Here is a 17,524-nt window from a genome sequence, read left to right as displayed (position 1 = left end):
GGGGAAGGCGGGAACATCGTGAGGGAGGCTGGAGAGGGAGCGCGGGGCCGGTGCGAGAGCGCCGTGAGGGCCCGGTGCCGTCCCCGCTTCTGTTCCCGATGTTGCTCCCGGGACCGCTCCCGCTTCTATTCCCGTTTCCGTTCCCGGTTCCATTCCCAGTTTCGTTCCCGGTTTCGTTCCCAGTTCTATTCCCGGTTCCGTTCCCGTTGCTCTTCCCGGCCCCTCCCGCGCTGCCGGCGCCGCCTCAATCTTGTCCCCCCCGCGCCACCGTCGGCGGGTGAGGGGTCAGGGCTGCGGCCCGGAAGCGGCGGCGGAGGCGGGGCCCGGTGCCGGGGCCTGTCCGTGTGTCCGGCCCGGGGCTGCCCTGCCCGGGGAGCGGCCTCTCCCCCCGCCGCCCGTCCGCCCGTGCCCGCAGCCCCGGCAGGGCAGGACCATGGTGCAGAGCCCGCCCGCACGGCAGCGCCGCCGCCTCTGAGCCCCGCCCGGCCCGGGGGCCTGAGCCCCGCCGCGGACGCCGGTAAGGAGCGGACGGGGGCGGCTCTGCGGCCCGGCCTGCCGGGGAATGGGGCCGGGGGATGGGGCCGGGGGAGGCCGCTCCGGGGCCGGGAGCACCGGGAGAGCCCCCGGGGAGCCTCGGGCCGCGCTGCCCCCGGGCCCCGGGTCCCGGCTGCGTTCGGCTCTGCTGGGGGGTTATGCCTCGGTTTATTTTTGTTATTTACGTATAATAATTATGTTGGGAAAGGTCGTCAGCTTGAAGTTTGCGTGGCGTCGTAACAGGGAAAAAAAAACCAACGGTGAAAAAGAATAATTTCTGTAGCACTAAAAATAGTTGTGCTTCAAAATAGCCTCTGAACAGTGGTTCCTGCGTGGGGCTTTTTTGTGTGGTTGTTTTGGGATGTTTTCCCCAATTTTCTGTACCTGTATTTCATCCTCTTTCACTTTTTTGGGGGGTTAACTTGACTTGTGATCTCTTGATGGTTTTAATAATAAAATTCCTGGTGCATCATGCCTGGAACATGGCTGCTCCATTACATCCAAATCACCCTGGGAGAAAAATCCATTCCAGCACAGCTGGGATTTTATTTGTCCCCATTTTCTCTTTGTTTGCTCTTTAAGGCTTTGTTTTTGGGGGAAATTTATTTCCAGGATTAGCTCTGGAGATGGAATTATCGGGGTGAATTTGCCTGGAGGGCAGATAAGGATTCAGTAATTAAGGTTTGCTCTCCCCGTCCTCGCTGAACTTCCCCGAAGTTTGGCCGCTGCAACAACGTGGTGGAGAAAAAAAAAAAAACCCTGGGCCTGGCTGTTGTGGTAAATGATTATTGCGTTTTTTTCCGAGGGCTGAGTTACAGGAAACGCTCCCGATGAATCCCTGTGCCCCTGGGCAGGACACAGCGGCTCGGGTTTCACGGCTTTCAGCTGCACCTGCCTGTGCCCGAACCATCCCGGTGGCTGCGCTCCAGCTCCCCTCAGCAGGTGTGCTCAGCTCTGAGATAACTTCTGTGGCAGCCCGAGCACAAATAATCCCCAATTGTGGCTGCAGATCGCTCCCTGAGCCCGGCCCACCGGGCAGGGTTAAACCCCGGCTCGCTCTGTTACCTGCCCTGATTTGAGGAGTGGCTCTGCTGGAATGTGATTCTTCTTTTCCACTTGAAAGACAAGAGCTTGAAAGGTCACCTGAGAAAACAAAATAGTCCCTGTGCTCTGGGAGTGCCCAGCTGAGGGACAGACAGAGCTGGGTGTCCTTTGTGAGCTGGGGACAGAGCCTGGCACCCCAGACCCCTCCTGAGCACCCCCTGAGCTGATCCCGCAGGTCTGGCAGCTGGGATAATCTGCTTTTTTATTAAACAACAGCACAGGCTTTGTAGAAATGAAGCTGTTTTATCAGTCTAGCCCTAAACTATTAATGAAACTCGCTGGTGTCAGGATTGTGTTGCTTTTCCCAAACCTCCCCTTACCCAAAGCGTGGCTGGGTGGGAATGAATTTTCTTCCTCAAACTGTCCTGCCCTGTGAATACAGCAGGTTCCCAGGGCTCAGACCTCCCAGGCTCTGTTTTGGATGAAAAGCTGTGTGTGTGCTGGCATTTGGGGTCTGTTAGTCTGTGAAATGGAGAGTGAACTCACCCGCTGGGGCTGGGCAGGCTGAGGTGCTGTTTGCTCTGAGCAGCGGGGGTGAAGCTCACAGACATGAGAATATTCCACAGCTTTGATACCTCAGCTGTGTCCCAGCTCCCTCATTTCAGCTGGTTTTGCTGCTGTTTCTATTTCCATCAGTGGCCACTGGCTGTTTTGCTGCTTCTCTCCCTTCTTTCCACACCCAAACTCTGAATTTGCCATTCCCCAAAGCTGCCATTTCCTCAGCTTGTCAGTCATTTTTCTGCTTGTGATTCAAGCTGTGTATCTGTCTGCATCCCTGTCTCCTCACAGTTCTCATTACAGACTGAAGAGCCTTTTCCTGGCATTTCTCTGCACTTTCACTGCTGAATTGGGTCCCACATTCCTTAATGAGTAGCTTTAATGAAGTCAGCAATTAACCTTGAACTGGTCACTCAACCAGTTTGTGATTATTGAACAGTTCCTGAGAATTTTCACACTTCTTCATTAAAGCCATCCTGTATTTTTTGATTTCTCATGGATCTTTAAAGGTCCTATAAAATGGAATAATTTTATTTTTGCTTTGCTCTGCCAGATTCTCATGCTGGGCAGCAGTAACCAGAATAGCATTTTTAATACAAATTCAGAGTCCTCCATCTATTATTGTGTGTTTTATTGCAGTCTGGGTGATTTGGGTTGTGGTAACTCACATTGGAAGTCATGACTTGGACAAGCTGGAAGGTTTAAAAATGCCCATGAGCTCTTTTAGAGGAAAGTGGATTCATTCCCATGGCACAGGCTCTTGGCAGACAGGGATGCCTGCTCAAGTTTGGCACCAAAATGTCTGATTTTTAACCAGAGGTTGAGTTCATTTTGATTTTACAGCTGGGTATGTTTTAAATTATGTTTTCCACTTCTAACAAAAGTCAGAATTCAGGGTTCATTGAACCAGGGGAAAAAAAGCTTCCTCACTCTGTTGCTGCTTCCTGACTTGTAACTTTCTTTGCCTTTTCTCATTCATCATTTTAAGAACTGAGAACATACAAAAAAGACTTGGAGCTTGTTTGGGTTTGTCTGTTTCTGCACGGATTTTTCTTCCCGTGGGAGATGGAAATCACCTTTGCTGTCCCCAGAGTATCAGCTGGCACAAAGTTCAGGTGCTTGTGGTGAATCCAGCAGACTTTGTGAACAACACAAGTCTGTTGGGAAGGGCTGTCACACACAGGTTGAGTAATGTTTGTTTTCCTTTTTATTTTTTACATCTTTTTTTTCAAGTTTTCTGTCTTTACAGAGAGTTGAAGTCAGAAATTTGGGTGTTTTAAATTCAGTCTCAGTTTGATCTTTGGAATTTTCTGTCACTCACCAAATTACTTCCCTTCCTTGGCTTTGTTTCATGGGCAGACCTGAAGTGTTTGCTGTTGGTGCCCCTCTTGGGGACGCTGAAATGATGAATTAATCTTTGAAAAGTGTTTTGAGAGGTGAAAAGAAACATTTCATGCAAATATGAAGCATTTGCTCTGTCTATTCATGCAAGTCCCTGGTTTTTGTTCATATTCTGCATCCTGATCCTTTATCAGGAAGCCAGGAGGGAGGAATGTCCTTGTCCACATTTCCAGGGCTGTTCTTCTCCTGCCCTGTGCAGTGCATGGCAGAGCCATTTCCCTGCCACTTTCAGCTTCCAGGCTCCAGGAAAATGGAAGTTGTTTGGAAAAATGGAGATTTTTTTTCCTCAGTAAACATATTTGTGGATAAAATAGCTCAGCAAACTGATAAGAAACTGGAGGCAGTTCCCCTTATCTCCCTCTGGAGCAGATGTGGTTGTGCACAGCTGCTGATCCCGGGGTTATGTTGGGTTGGATTCAAGGACCCAAGGTGATGTTTCTGTCAGGTTTCCTCCTCCACACGCCCTGATTGCTTCCCTCCCTGTGTGCTGAGGAGAGAGAAACCTGCTGGCATTTCCTAGGAGTTGTTGCCTTTGGTTTATTTTGTTCATGCTGGAGGGGGCTCAGCTGCACTGAGGTGCCCTGGGGGATTCCTCCAGGATCAGTCCCTCCCTCCTGCCTGCCCTGCTGCTGGGGGGGATTTCAGGCTCTGCAATTTCATCCCACTCCTAAAGGGATGATCTGGAGCTGCTGCAGGCCCTAACACCTCTATTTTCCCCAGATATCAGGGTGCTGAAGTTACTTTCCTTACACTTGGTCTTGAACCTCATCAGGTTGGCCCAAAGCCACCTCCCCAGTCCAGATCCTTCCCACACGGTTTGGTGTCCCTGCCACTGGTGTCCCTGCCACTGGTGTCCCTGCCATTGGTGTCCCTGCCACTGGTGTCACTGCCAAGCTTGTCCCCATGTCCCTGTCACCCTCAGAGATGCTGAACAGCACCAGCCCCATCAGCTCACACAACTCTGATTTTCATTTCGCTGTATTTTCACTCTTAGACATGGATTTGAAGAGAAGAAATCCAAATGAAAGATGATTTTGGGACCTGCTGCTGTTGATTGTTGTTAAAGGTGTTTGAGGTGAACGCCACTGCTTTGTTTGCATTTATTTATGGCTGCTCTCCCATGCTCTGTTTGGTTTGGATTTGTAAATATTCCTTTGGCACACGACATCATTTTCATTCAAAGTGGTTAACCCTGAGCTGAGCCATTTCCTAACCCCTCCTGGTAGTGGGGCACCTTTGAAAATACAATTGATTTCTATTTTTGAGCTGCACACTCAATTTAAACACTGTTCTGTGCAATGAGATACTGAAAATTGAAACACTTGTGAGATCCTGGGATAGGCACTGCTGCCTCCTGCCCTTCTCCTTCACCCAATTTTCCTCCTTAGGATATTTCAGTGGTGATTTCACATTTAAACCCCTCCTCTAGAGTGATTACCTTGCCCTCACAACAAGAAGGGGAAATATCTGTGAGGAAATTCCATCATTTTAAGCTTTCTAGTGGCAGGGAGGTGGTTGACATTATTGACAAAAATGTCAAACCACTTTGATCTCTTTAAAATTCATGTTTGGTTTGGGTTTGTTTTTTTCACTTTGGTAAATGCAATTTTGCTTTCAATACCTGCTTTAGTACAGCACATGGGGTTTTTATTGTTCTCAGGAATTCAGCTCCTTTGATATTAAGCCTCCAAATGGGAATTTAATATTTCAGCTGTGACTCATTGCATTGACTTTTTGGTCTTTGCAATAGACTTCAAGATTTTCCTTGTTTGCAGTTTGGCCTTGAGAAACTCATCAGTCCATTTCAGCAGCTTCCTCTTCCACACTCTTTCATCCACAAATAAAGAGGAATTCACATTGTTGCTCCTTTGAGGTTGCTGTCAGGGGCTGTTTTGGAGGAAATCTCCCCAAATTATAGAATCTTTTCTCGCTCAATTCTGTGTTTCTCTGGCACTCTGACAGATTGAACTGCTGTATTTCCCCCCTTTAGCATTTTAATCTTTTTCCCTGCCCAGGTCTGTAGATGCTGATTTAAGAGCACAACACCTGCAGGCTTTCCTGGCGAGCTGCAGCAGCTGTAACTCCTGCTGAGCATCCCTCACTACCCAGCCATCACCTTGGAGCTGCTGGCCAATGTTCCAGCCTGGCAGTTTTCATTCTTGAGCTCCTTGTTTAGTCTGACTGGGGAGATTTTTATTGCACCAAGTATTAAAAGGCTTTGCTGGAGTGGAGAGAGGCAGCAGCAGTCATTAGAGCCACTCACTCAATTATTTATTTGGCTAAAAAGTGAAATCTGATCTTGCATGCCTGACCTGCCAGGAGGTAAAAGCATTGTTTTGTTTTGGTTTGCTTTTCTTTTTTTTAACTCTGTGAACAAGAAATAAAAGTTTAAATGATATTCTTGAAGTTATTCATTTACACAGAGGAGGAAGTTAGTTACTAGAGCTGGCAGAAGAGTTGTGATGCATTGTGATTCTAACAGAGAGGAGTTGAAGGAACCCTGAAAATCCACAGACACTTTGATGTAATGCACTGATCTGCATCACAAATTCCGTGACAATTAAAGTTGTTTAAGTACTTTGATTAAAAAATCAGTAATTCTTCAGGCAGCAGCATGGAAACATTCACCCTTCTGCTTTCCCCCATTGCTGTTTTCATGTCAGCTCCAGTATTGAAATCCACAGTTGTTCCCTTTTCCCTCCCAAATGCTCCAAAGGCACATTACTCCTCGGAAATTGCAGCTTATGGCATTTTCTAATTGCTTTCAAAGCCAGTGAGTTATGGCAGCATATTAAACAACTGGCACTTAAAAGCTGGTGATCTCTTACATAAAAATATTAGCCTGAATATTTCCCTGTGTAGGATTTTCTGCACATCCCTTTTTTTTTTTTTTTTTTTTTTTTTTTTTTTTTTTTTTTTATGGCTGCTTTTAGATCCTGTGGCAAACAAATTCTAATGGAGCTGATGGAAACCCCTTTAAAAAAGGAATCCCAGCCCTGGATGTGCTGTGGGTGACACCGAGCCCTGATTAAAATCTGCAATAAACTCTGCATCTGTGTTATTCCCTAAAGGAAATTCAGGAGGGGACGCTGCCTACAACTCTGCTTTTGGGTTAGGTTTTGATCTCCTTCCATCTGCCCACGTGTCTCCCACGTTTCCAGAAGGAGTATTTGGGATTTTGCCCCTGGATGGAGCATTTGGGGTTTTTAACTGTGGCTCTTTGAAGGAATTTGCTGCCAGGGACAAGACAGGCAGAAGGTGCAGGAGGGCGGAACGCTCCCAGCATGATCCCTGCCAGCCCCAGCTCTCCCTTCCCTGTCCCTGCTGCCTTCTGCCACCAGCCCTGGCTGTGCCACAGCTGCTCTGGGACCAAGTTCTGGTAAGGTGGACATTTCTCATCACCTTTTCTTGCCCTCTCATCCCCCTCCTTTCCCTGCTTTTCACCCTGCCTTTGTAGAGGCGTTCGCAGCCCCCACTTCTCACTGAGAAAATCTTCCTGGGCTTTGCAGGGTGGATGGATGGAAAGGGGTTGCTGGTGCAAAATAATAGAGCCAGGGTGAGATCTTGAGCTCTGGAGAGCTCTGCCTCAGCTGGTGTCAGCCAGGACAGCGAGTGGGGAGTCAGCAGCAGGCACAGCCCAGGGTTGTGTTGTTGACACTGCACCTCTGTCTCTTCTCCCTGAGCTGGATTTTCCCCTCTCTGGGACACTTCTGCAGGTTCTGTCAATATTTCTTCTGCTAACAGGAACTGCTGAAGCATTCCTGCCAGTGAAATCCTGAGTGTACACAAGGAAGTTGGGATCATTGTACTCTGTGGGCTCTGAAAAGGGCTTTGTCTTCAGGCTTGTTCTTTACCCTTCTTTTGTTTTCTCTTAAATCAATAGATCACAGAACTGATCCCTCCCTGCCTTGCCCTGTGCCTCTCTCCTCCTCTGAGCTGCCACTTTCCAGCCCTGCTCCACCTGCATTGGAAATAGGAGTCAGTGGGAATCACCCCAAAGTGCAGGAGCAGCCCCTGCCTCAATTCAGTGTTACCAGATCTCCATGGATGTTCCAATTTAACCCTTGCAGCACAGAATTCTTTCTGCCTTTCCCTCAGAATTTTGGAGATCAGTAGCAGGTTGCTAGGAGCAGCTCCTGCCTTGGTGCTTTAGTTGGGGTTAAAAGCCTTTTCAGCCAAGGTTTTGGGTAGGACAAAGATAAAGGTGGGCTTGGAGTTCCTCCCTGCAGAGCTTCTGAAGGAGATGTCACAAGGCTGCCCTTTAACTCCTGGCTGTTTGCTTTTCCCTGGCCACGGAGATGGGGAAGCTGATCCAGGAATTTAGGTTTTTCTGCTCTGCAGATAAAATTTCAGGAGGGGAATCAGACAAAATTTTATATTTGGGGCAAAAAATAATGACTTGGGACATTTTGTCAGGATGTAAGGTCCTGGTTATGCTTACAGACAGAACAAAAAGTTCTAGATCCTGCAAGAATTAAATAAAGACCAGGAATCTTCCAGCCTCCACCTTAATGCAGTTTTTTGGGTGGTTTTGCCCATAGGATTCTTGATGCAAAAGCCTTAAATAATGTAGGGCTGCTTCTCAGGTCCTGCTTTGAAAACAGAGGCATTTGGGGTGGGGTAAAGAGGGATCCTTAAGGCTCCAGCCTTGATTTTCAAAGGATGTGCAAAGTTTGAAAGTAGAGGCATTTGGGGTGGGGTAAGGAGGGATCCTTAAGGCTTCAGCCTTGGTTTTCAAAGGTTGTGCAATGTTTGATTTGTACCTCGGTGCATTCAGACATTACTGACATTAAAATGTAGCAGTGGTACCTGCCTGGGGAAAGGCAAGAACTGGCTTTATTACTGACCAGTGATGCTGGGCTGTGCTGGAAGCCCTCATTCTTTAAAAGCTGTTCCCAGCTGGCACCTTGTGGCCCTGGGAAGGTGATGTGGAGCCTGTTCTGATCACTGCTGTATTTCAGGCACACGCTCTGTGCTCAGTGAAGGGCACAGCCATGGAATTTAATCTCAATTCTGTGTACAATCCCATTTCTCTCCTTCTGTCTGATCCACCACCCCCCAGCTGTAACACACAGTGCAGTGACTCTGTTGGAACGTTCTTTCCCCTCAGGTGAACAATCAGAATAATGTTCTACATAAACCTCTTGGAGAACCTGAAGGTTTACATCAGCAGCCGCCCTCCGCTCGTGGTCTTTATGATCAGCGTGAGCGCCATGGCCATCGCCTTCCTGACTCTGGGCTACTTCTTCAAGATCAAGGAGATCAAATCCCCAGAAATGACAGAGGTACGTGCAGAAATGATGCTCATTTAGAAAACATGCCCAAAGTTGGGTTTTTTCCCCTCCCAGAGAGCACAGAGTTGTGTGGGGATTGTCTCCATGTTATTTGCAGAAGGGCTGTTAGGGTGGGGGTTTGTTAGTTGTTTTATATCAAGGATGAGGCCAAGTCATCTGTCATGGGTCTTTCCTGCTGTGGCTAGGAACCTTTCAGTTTGTTATTTAGGTATTATTCAGTTTGTTTATTTAGCTTGCTTTGAGGAATTTCTTCCCTCAGCGCTGTCCTGTAAGGAGGGGAACCTGGGCAGAAGCTGCTCACCCTGGAGCGTGGTGAGGGGCTGGGAACACAAACCCTGTGAGGAACCACTGAGGGAGCTGGGGGTGCTCAGCCTGGAGAAAAGGAGACTCAGGGGTGACCTTGTCACTCTACAGCTCCCTGAAAGGTGCCTGTGCTCAGCTGGGGCTGGGCTCTTTCTCCAGCAGCACTGACAGAACCAGAGGACACAGCCTCAAGCTGCACCAGGGGAAATGCAGGTTGGATATTAGGAAAAAGTTTTTCACAGAAAGAGAGATAAAGTTCTGAAATGGCTGCCCAGGGAGGTGGTGGAGTCCCCATCCCTGGGGGTGTTTAACAAAGCCTGGATGTGGCACTGGGTGCCAGGGTTTAGCTGAGGGCTTGGGGCTGGGTTGGACTCAATGATCTTGAAGGTCTCATCCAACCTGGTGATTCTGTGAACTCTGTGAACAGACTGAGTTTCCTTTCCAGCTCAGGGGAGGGAGCTGGGACTGAACCCATCTGACTCCTGCAAACAACTTTGCTGTTGTTGAGCCAGCCCTGCTGGTGTTTGTGCTGCTCTCTGAGCCGTGTGATTTTTGTTCAATGGCCTGGAACCGAGCGAGGCGGGAGCTCCCTCACGGGCCTAAAATCTCCCCTTTTGTTTTAAGGACTGGAATACTTTCCTGCTGAGGTTTAATGATTTGGACTTCTGTATATCTGAGAATGAAACCTTGAAGCACCTCCTGAACGACACCACAACTCCAGAGAGCACCGTGACCAGCGGGCAGGCCAGGTCTTCCACGCAGTCCCCACAGACCCTCGAGGACTCTGGTCCCATCAACATCTCTGTCACCATCACGCTGACCCTGGACCCTCTGAGGCCTTTTGGGGGATACTCTCGCAATGTCACACACCTCAGCTCCACCATTTTTGGGCACCAGATTGGACTTTCAGGTAGGCAAGGCTGGACCTTCAACAATTCAGGTTGCAGTTGGCCTTTAGAGGGTTTTTTCCTAACCTTTCACTGAGGGATTGGCTTCAAGCTGAAATTGAGGAGGTTTAGATTAAATATTAGGAAGAAATTCTTTATTTTGAGGGTGATGAGTGCTCAGAAGCTGTGGCTGCCCCATCCCTGGAAGTGTCCAAGGCCAGGTTGGACAGGGCCTGGAGCAACCTGGGCTGGTGGAAAGTGTCCCTGCCCATGGTAGGGGGTGAAACAAGAGAGGTTTTAGGGTCCCCTCCAACCCAAACCATTCTGTTATTCCAAATAATGATATTATTTCATTATTTCCAAATAATAATATAATTATTTTATTTAAAATAATGATATTGTTTTTAATGGATATTATTTATTTGATTATATAGTGATTATTTTAATCACTATATAATCAAATAAAAATTTACCAGCTTACTATGGGTGAGATAACTCTTATACACAGAACACAGATGTGTTCCCAGATTTGTTGTGAGTTTATTCCTGTATGGAGCTCTTGTTTGTTAGAGGAACTTTTCCCTGCATTCAGAATGGAAAAGAACCTGCAAGATCAGGCTTGGCAGTTTGAAATGATTAAACCTAATGACAATGGAAGGTCATTTTTAAGCCAGCAAAATTCCAAACAGTGACTCTCTTCAGTTTTGTCTTGATCCATCAAGTCCTCAACTGACATTTCAAATGTGGCATAGATGCAGTAGAGAGTATTATGTTGCCTAAAAAATTCTAGTTTGTCTAAAATGCATAAGTGAATCAGCTTTAATATCACAAACAGAACCAGATAAGATGATTATGGCTTCTGTGGTGTGCAGAGACCAATCTGCTCTCTGGCTGCCTGCCAGGAACTTTTGACAGGAGTTCATAGAGAATTAATAGAAATTGATAATAGAACCTCACTGTATTTTAGCTTGCAGCCAGAATTGCATTTTATGATAATGTTGAAGGTCTTGAACCTGTGGAGAGACATTGCCACGAGCTGCAAATGTGCATTACTGGGGTTTCTGTTGTTATTTTGTTGCTGCTTTGAGAGCTACCAAATGCAAGTTCCATTTGCAGCAGCCTGGATTTGTTTTCAGTCTGAATTTCTCCACGTGGGGTTATCATACAGGACTTAATGTGCAGCTCAGTATCCGCTGACACCTTTTTCTCTACACCAAATATCTCCAGTTTGAAAAGTGAGCATCAGAAAAAACAGATGTGGAGCAAAGTTCTTAGGAGGAGAAAGGCTTTTCTGATGAAGGTCTGTGAACGTGCATGAATTCACTTAGAGTTTTGAATTTCTGAAAGCAGCCTGATGAGGCTGGGAGAGGTGGGAGAGATTAGAAAGAGCAGCAGCTGGGGGATTTTCTGCTTTGTTCTGGGTTTAACTTTTCTCTTTGCTCTCTTTGTTGCCTGCAAAGATCCGGGCTGACTCCAGAGTGATGCTTCCTCCCTTAATCATCTGTGTGTTCTCCTTCTCCCAGTGATTGTTGCTCAGATACTTCTGTGAACCAAATCCCAGCTTTCCTTGTCTCTTTCTCCCAGGCAGAGAATCCCACGAGGAGATAAACATCACCTTCACCCTGCCAGCTGCCTGGAACTCTGATGAGTGTGTCCTGCACGGCCACTGCGAGCAGGTGGTGTTCAGCACCTGCATGACTGTGACAGCAGCCAGCAACGTGTTCCCAGTCACAGTGTGAGTGCAGCTCTCCCCAGGGGCTGCTTCCTGCCTCACTCATTCCCCTGAGCTGTTAGATCCTCCTGAAAATTCCTGTTGGTCATGGAAATTACATCCTTGCACTCCTTCCCCCTTGGTAAAACATTTGTCACAAAACCTCTGCTGTCTTTGTGTGATTTTTTGGCCCATGCCTCCCTTTTAAACTTCTCTGGGGGCAACAGAATCTGTGGAAATTCAAGGGATTTACCCCATAATTGATTTCAGAGATGAGATTTGACACTGAGGTTCTCACCCTCTTCCCTGCTGAGAGATCAGCACAAGGCAGAGGCTGCTTTGCCTTCACCAAAATATCTTCCCTTTGTCTTCTCTGGATTCCCTGACACTGTTCCATCCAATCTGGAGAGGCCAAGGCTGTGGGCAGCCTTAGGAAAACCAGTGTTTTTCCAATTAAGCTGTGGGATATTTGCTTAGTGCAACAGCATGCAGTTAAATTCTGATTTCAGCATAGCAATCATGTGGCTTTTGGGGGTTTTTTACTTAAACTTTGGGGTTTTGTTGCTGCTTTGGAAGGCCCAAACTAAAACCATGTTTTGAGAAGCAAAGTTGTCCTGGTTGAACATGGAAAATACATTTCAGGGTGCTGATTATTTCTGTTTTCTTGCAGTCAGCCACCACATTGTGTTCCTGAAACCTACAGCAATGCCACTCTGTGGTACAAGATCTTCACCACAGCCAGGGACTCGAACACAAAATATGCCCAGGATTACAACCCCTTCTGGTGTTACAAGGGAGCAATTGGCAAAGTCTACCATGCTTTAAACCCCAAACTGACTGTCATAGTTCCAGATGTAAGTGCTGGCCTGTTCCTCTGGTGTTTTCACTAAATGCTTACCTCTGGTTTAATTTGGTACAGTTCCTAAAATTGTCATTTTTGCTGCTGGTTTATCGTGTGGTTTCATTGGATACGGTTCCTAAAATTGTCATTTTTGCTGCTTGTTTATTGTGTGATTTCATTGAATATGGTTCCTAAAATTGTCATTTTTGCTGCTGGTTTACTGTGGGGTGTGAGGGCTGAGAATGCTCCACCCTCATGGGTTTGATGATCTTCATCCACGTGCCTCACAGCTCTTAGAAACCACCATTTATAACTTGAAATCATTTCACAAAAGCCTCTGCCAATACGTGGAAAATATCCTTAACACAGATCTTTATCACAAAAACGTTTTGTGCCACCATTAGGAATCACTCCCATTGCTGTGTAAAAGGGAGAAAGTTTAATGAAAGGGAGAAAGATTAATGTAAAAGGGAGAAAGATTAATGAAGTAATTTCTGGGTTGATTTGTTCATCATTGCTTTGATGTCCAATGCTAAGTCAGTAAATGGTTTTAATTTGCTTTTCTGTGTGCAGGATGATCGCTCTCTAATAAACCTGCACCTCATGCACACCAGTTACTTCCTCTTTGTGATGGTGATCACAATGTTCTGCTATGCAGTCATTAAAGGCAGACCAAGCAAACTGAGGCAAAGCAACACAGAATTCTGCTCTGAAAAGGTGAGTGTGTGCTGACAAAACCCTGCCTCTGATAAGGAAACAGAGAAAAGCTCCTGTTGGGCAGAGGACAGACTGGTTTTTCTTGTCTCTTTCTGCCTTTCATTGTGGACAGTGCAGGTTGGGGTTATAAAATCCACACAAGTGCTTTGGAGATCCTCAAAATGAGATTTCTGTCCTGCAGAAATGGATTATTGCAGCTCAGGAAGTGCTGGGCTGCGACTCTTCTGCCATAATTGTGGTGTTGCTTGAACTGTTTTGTGTGAAGCAATGAATAGGTGGCATTAAATCTTCATTTATTCATTGTCTTCTACCACAACAGACTGAAAACCTTGAGTAAAACATGATACAAAATTCTAAGGGTTGTTCATCAGAATTAAGTTAAAATCAAAGCTGTTGAAAGAGTCATTGGTTGTTAATTAGAATTAAGTTAAAAACAGTAACAAAGCTGTTGAAAGAATCATTGTTCAATATTACCTTGGGGACCTGCTGTTTGCCTGAAGGATTAAATATGAATATTTTTAATTGAAAAGTAGGAAGCCAGAGTTGACACGTTTTGGTCTCAATGCTATTTTGTAGTTTGAGCTGGTTTGGGGTGTTTTTTGTGGTTTTTTTTTTTTTGTTTTGAGTGGTTTGGGACTTTTATTGTATTGATTTTTGCAAAGTACAAAACGCCTTCAGACTCCCTTTGATTTCCTTTCCAAGTCAGACTTTCCAGGCTTTCTTTGAAAAGTCAAGGACAGCTCTGCCAGCTCACAGAGATAAATCGTATCACTGTTACAGGATTAAGAATTTGCCTTTAATTAAATATTTTCTCTTCCTTTATTTTTCTTCCAGGTTGCTTTGTCAGAAGCATAAAGAAAACCCCTTCTCCTCCTCCTGAGAACGACTGAAACCATTGCCTGCTGAACCCAGCCCGGGTCTTAACACTCTGTGAATCCATTACCTTGCAATGTTGGTTTATTCCAACCAAAGACATTTCAAAGTGCCTGTAATTGATTTGTACATATTTATAAAAGCAGAATATCCAGAGTAATTCTGAGCAGATGTGCTTGTCCCCTGGCCCTGCCTGGGACAGCCCCATGTTGGTGTAGATAACTCCAGTGAAAAGGCTCCACAGAGGCAGAGATTTTTGTCCAGCTGCACCTGGGCAGGTGAAGATGCCTTTGCAAGTGTCTCAAACCAACCAAGAGATGTTTGGTTTTTTGCCCAATCTGTACAGTGTGTTTGAACCAAGTATGCACCTTTGATATAATCCTGCATTTCCAAAGCCACCAATCTACAACATGAATTCAATGTGTGTTTGTGTGGCCTAATACTTTATTCCATTTGCTCCTTGCTTGCAAGAAAAGATATCAACATTTTAGATTTTTTTTTTCTCTTTTGGAAGAAAAAAAAATACATATTCACATTTTAATAGTGCTGTATTTAGGACAAACTTGTGCTTTTATTCATAGTAAAAAAATTAAGAAGTGAAGTCCCATTTTAAACTGTTACTTACTGAAAAGAACTGTTTGATTTTTTTTTTGTTGGTTTGGTTTGTTTTTTTGGTTTGTTTTTTTGGTATTTCATTTGGCTTGCTGAATGCCAGAGAACCAGTCAGCACAGAGACTATCTGGAAAACTTTTCCACTTGGCCTCCCATCCCCAGCCCTCCAGCCAGGATTGTGTGTCTCTGCTGCAGAGCAGCTGTCTGTAAGCTTCTTTATTTTTTTTTCCCTTTCCTTTCTTTCTAGAAAAAGTGAAACTTAATAAAAAGATGTATTGTGTTAGCAGCCTGCTGGGGCTCTGCACAGCCCTGGGCAAGTGCAAAGAGTGAAAGGGATCCCCAGAGTTTGTTCCAGAGCTTCACTCTGGGACTGTGCCTGCAGCTCTGAGGGGCAGCTGCCACTGGCACTGCTGAGCTCTGGCCCAATAAATTCATTAATTTGCCATTTTCTGCTGTCCACTCAGGGAAAATGGCCACAAAAGTGGGGCTCTTGTGAGGAAGGTCCAAGAAACCACCCAGTGAAACCCCTTCTGTTCTCTGTGTCCATTCTTCAGTCAGAGATTTGATTCTGTGCATTTCTCCCTTCTCCATTCTGCCTTTTGCTGGTTTTCCTGATTCCTTGAGCAGCCTCCTGGATTTCAGGGGTCAGACACTTCCACCCCTGCTTTTAAATCTCACTGGTTGCCTTAATTGACTTTTTACTTTTCTCCCAGCTTTCATTCATTCCTCCATTCCTTCCCACAGGCTTTTTTTCCTCCTCCTTTTGCTCCAAACTCCACAGAAGAAAAAAGCCAAGTGAGAATCTCATAGTCTCAGTGATGCTGGCAGAAAATTCCCAGTTTATTCCCTCCAGACACCACTCCTGGTCTGTGTGTGTTGGGACTTCAGTAAGTTCACGAGTGTTAAGGGTGTTTGAGCAGTCACAGTTTTGTTTCCTCCCACAGTTTCAGTTCCCTAAATTGGGATTACCTGACATGTTTTCCTCCAGGGAATGTTAAGGCAAAGCTTTAGAGATGGCCTGGTTTGAAGTTTAGGGATAAAATGAAGCTCCCAGTTTTCTCCTGATGCTGCTGTGGGCTGCTGCTGCTTCCCTGGGATGAGGCAGGGGAGTGAGACAGGCCAAGAGCTTCTCCTGAGCTGTTCCTAAATCCCACAAATCAATCCTCACTCCAAGAGCTGCCTCTGAGGGTGGCTGGATCTGGGCCCCAAAGGCAGGAATAGGAGATGGATTGGGAGAGAGGAATCCTGGAAATACCCAAAACCCACCCAAAATCCTCTGATTTCTCCAGGAAAGCAAAGCAAATCCTTTCTCCTTCAACAAATTCCAGCTCCAAACATCCCAGCTGGAATTTGGGCTGTCAAGGGAACCGTTTGGGAACGAAAGGAACCTCCTTGGCCACTTCTCCCCCACTTTCTGCACCCCCAGGAATATTAAAGATTGTCACCCACAGATGCAAAAGGGAAAACGTTGGAGAGTTGGATTTTTGGCCTTAGTTCATCCTTTTGCCCCCTGTATTGCAGCAGGAGGTGCAGGGTGTCCCAGCAGGCCAAGTGCTGGAATGCTGAGGAATATTGGATTGTTCCCAGGCAATGTACAAAGTTAAATGCAGCCAAACAGAAGAGTTAAAACTTAATATTAAAAGTTCAGATCATATTGATCTTTCCTTTTTTTGTTTTCTTTTTTCTTTTTAACTATGACTTGAATCAGTTTTGATTCTATTTGTACGTGTTTTCTTGTTCTTAGAAAGCTGCCATTTTCTTTTTTTTTTTTTTTTTTTGCATTTTCTTTGGCATTACATAGAAAATCTGAGCCTTGGTTTCAACCCTCTGCAGGTGATTGTAGGGTTCGAGATGGCTGTTTTTTGGTTTTTGTTCTGTTTTGTTCTTACATTTCACTTGTCTTGTTGCATGATGGTTAATAGCTGATTTGGAAATGACATTTCTCTCCTAGATTAATTTTTGTGTTTGTAAGATGTGCATATTGCTTTGCAGAATAAAAAACTATGAAGTTTACCCTTGCTGTCTTTATTTCCACAGCCTGGTTAGCTGCAGAGCTTTCATAAATCAACCAAAATTACGTGGAGCACAGGAGGAAATCAGGGAAAAATCTGCAGCAAAATGAAATTGAATTTGGGTTGTAAATTCTCTTTTTCCCCCCAGCACTCATCAAAACCTTGCTGGTGATGAATTGCCTGGCAGGGAGAAAATCAATCTGAAGGCAGCAGCCCCTGTTTCTCTTTAACTCCTGGGACTTGTTTGTCTGCTGTCACCAAAATTTGGATTCCTGAGCCTTCCCTGTCCTGGGAGATCCTCAGGAGCTGCACGCACACAAAGGATCCATTGTGGGTCCTTCCTCTCAGCTTTTGCCAAATTCTTGGGTGCAGTCTGAGGCCTGACCTTGAGGTGTCTGTGAGCCCTGGCTGGGAGCAGCTCAGAGAGCAAAGGAAGGGTTTGGATCTCCCTGCAGCTGAGCTGTCCCTGTCCCTCAGAGCCCTGCAGGGGCTCTGCACAGCCCCTGTCCCCTGCTCTGCCTTTTCCTGGCATGCTGGGACACCTTGGGTTGTGTTTCTCCTTTTTAAAGGGTTTTTACAGCTCTGCTGTGACTTTTACTGACAGCTAAAAACTGGATCACCCCAGCTGCTCCAGCTCTGCCCTGCTCTGCAAAGGCTTCCTGGCACAACCAATATTCCCTTTTATTTACCTCCTGAAGATGTTTCTTTACAGAACTGTTGGGATCTAAGCATAGATT

General features: G+C 46.0%; 1 protein-coding gene across 2 annotated transcripts; it reads left to right on the top strand.

The window, feature by feature from the left end:
* The first annotated feature begins 116 nt into the window (after nucleotides 1-116).
* TMEM248 (transmembrane protein 248) lies at nucleotides 117-16,788 on the top strand. Of its 2 annotated transcripts, none has more exons than XM_054647021.2 (7): nucleotides 117-517; nucleotides 8,648-8,822; nucleotides 9,759-10,044; nucleotides 11,606-11,756; nucleotides 12,403-12,586; nucleotides 13,147-13,290; nucleotides 14,125-16,788. In XM_054647021.2, exons 2-7 carry the CDS (start codon nucleotides 8,664-8,666, stop codon nucleotides 14,143-14,145), a joined length of 945 nt encoding a protein of 314 aa, XP_054502996.1. In that variant the 5' UTR covers nucleotides 117-517; nucleotides 8,648-8,663; the 3' UTR covers nucleotides 14,146-16,788. The 2 variants fall into 2 exon arrangements, with proteins under 2 accessions (XP_054502996.1, XP_077044814.1); XM_077188699.1 differs by lacking the exon at nucleotides 117-517 and adding an exon at nucleotides 6,471-6,916.
* The last annotated feature ends 736 nt before the right edge of the window (nucleotides 16,789-17,524 follow it).

The sequence above is a fragment of the Agelaius phoeniceus genome, chromosome 20 (assembly GCF_051311805.1).
Source record: "Agelaius phoeniceus isolate bAgePho1 chromosome 20, bAgePho1.hap1, whole genome shotgun sequence".
NCBI classification, from domain to species: Eukaryota; Metazoa; Chordata; class Aves; order Passeriformes; family Icteridae; genus Agelaius; species Agelaius phoeniceus.
Note: the sequence above shows the minus strand (reverse complement) of the source record. Positions and strands in the feature narration are given on the sequence as shown.

Bases quoted from the DNA above. Each gene is read 5' to 3' on its own strand.
- TMEM248 (XM_054647021.2), top strand. From the start codon at position 8,664: ATGTTCTACATAAACCTCTTGGAGAACCTGAAGGTTTACATCAGCAGC. The intron at 10,045-11,605 runs GTAGGCAAGGCT...TCTTTCTCCCAG, and splicing joins GCACCAGATTGGACTTTCAG to GCAGAGAATCCCACGAGGAG. The intron at 11,757-12,402 runs GTGAGTGCAGCT...GTTTTCTTGCAG, and splicing joins AACGTGTTCCCAGTCACAGT to TCAGCCACCACATTGTGTTC.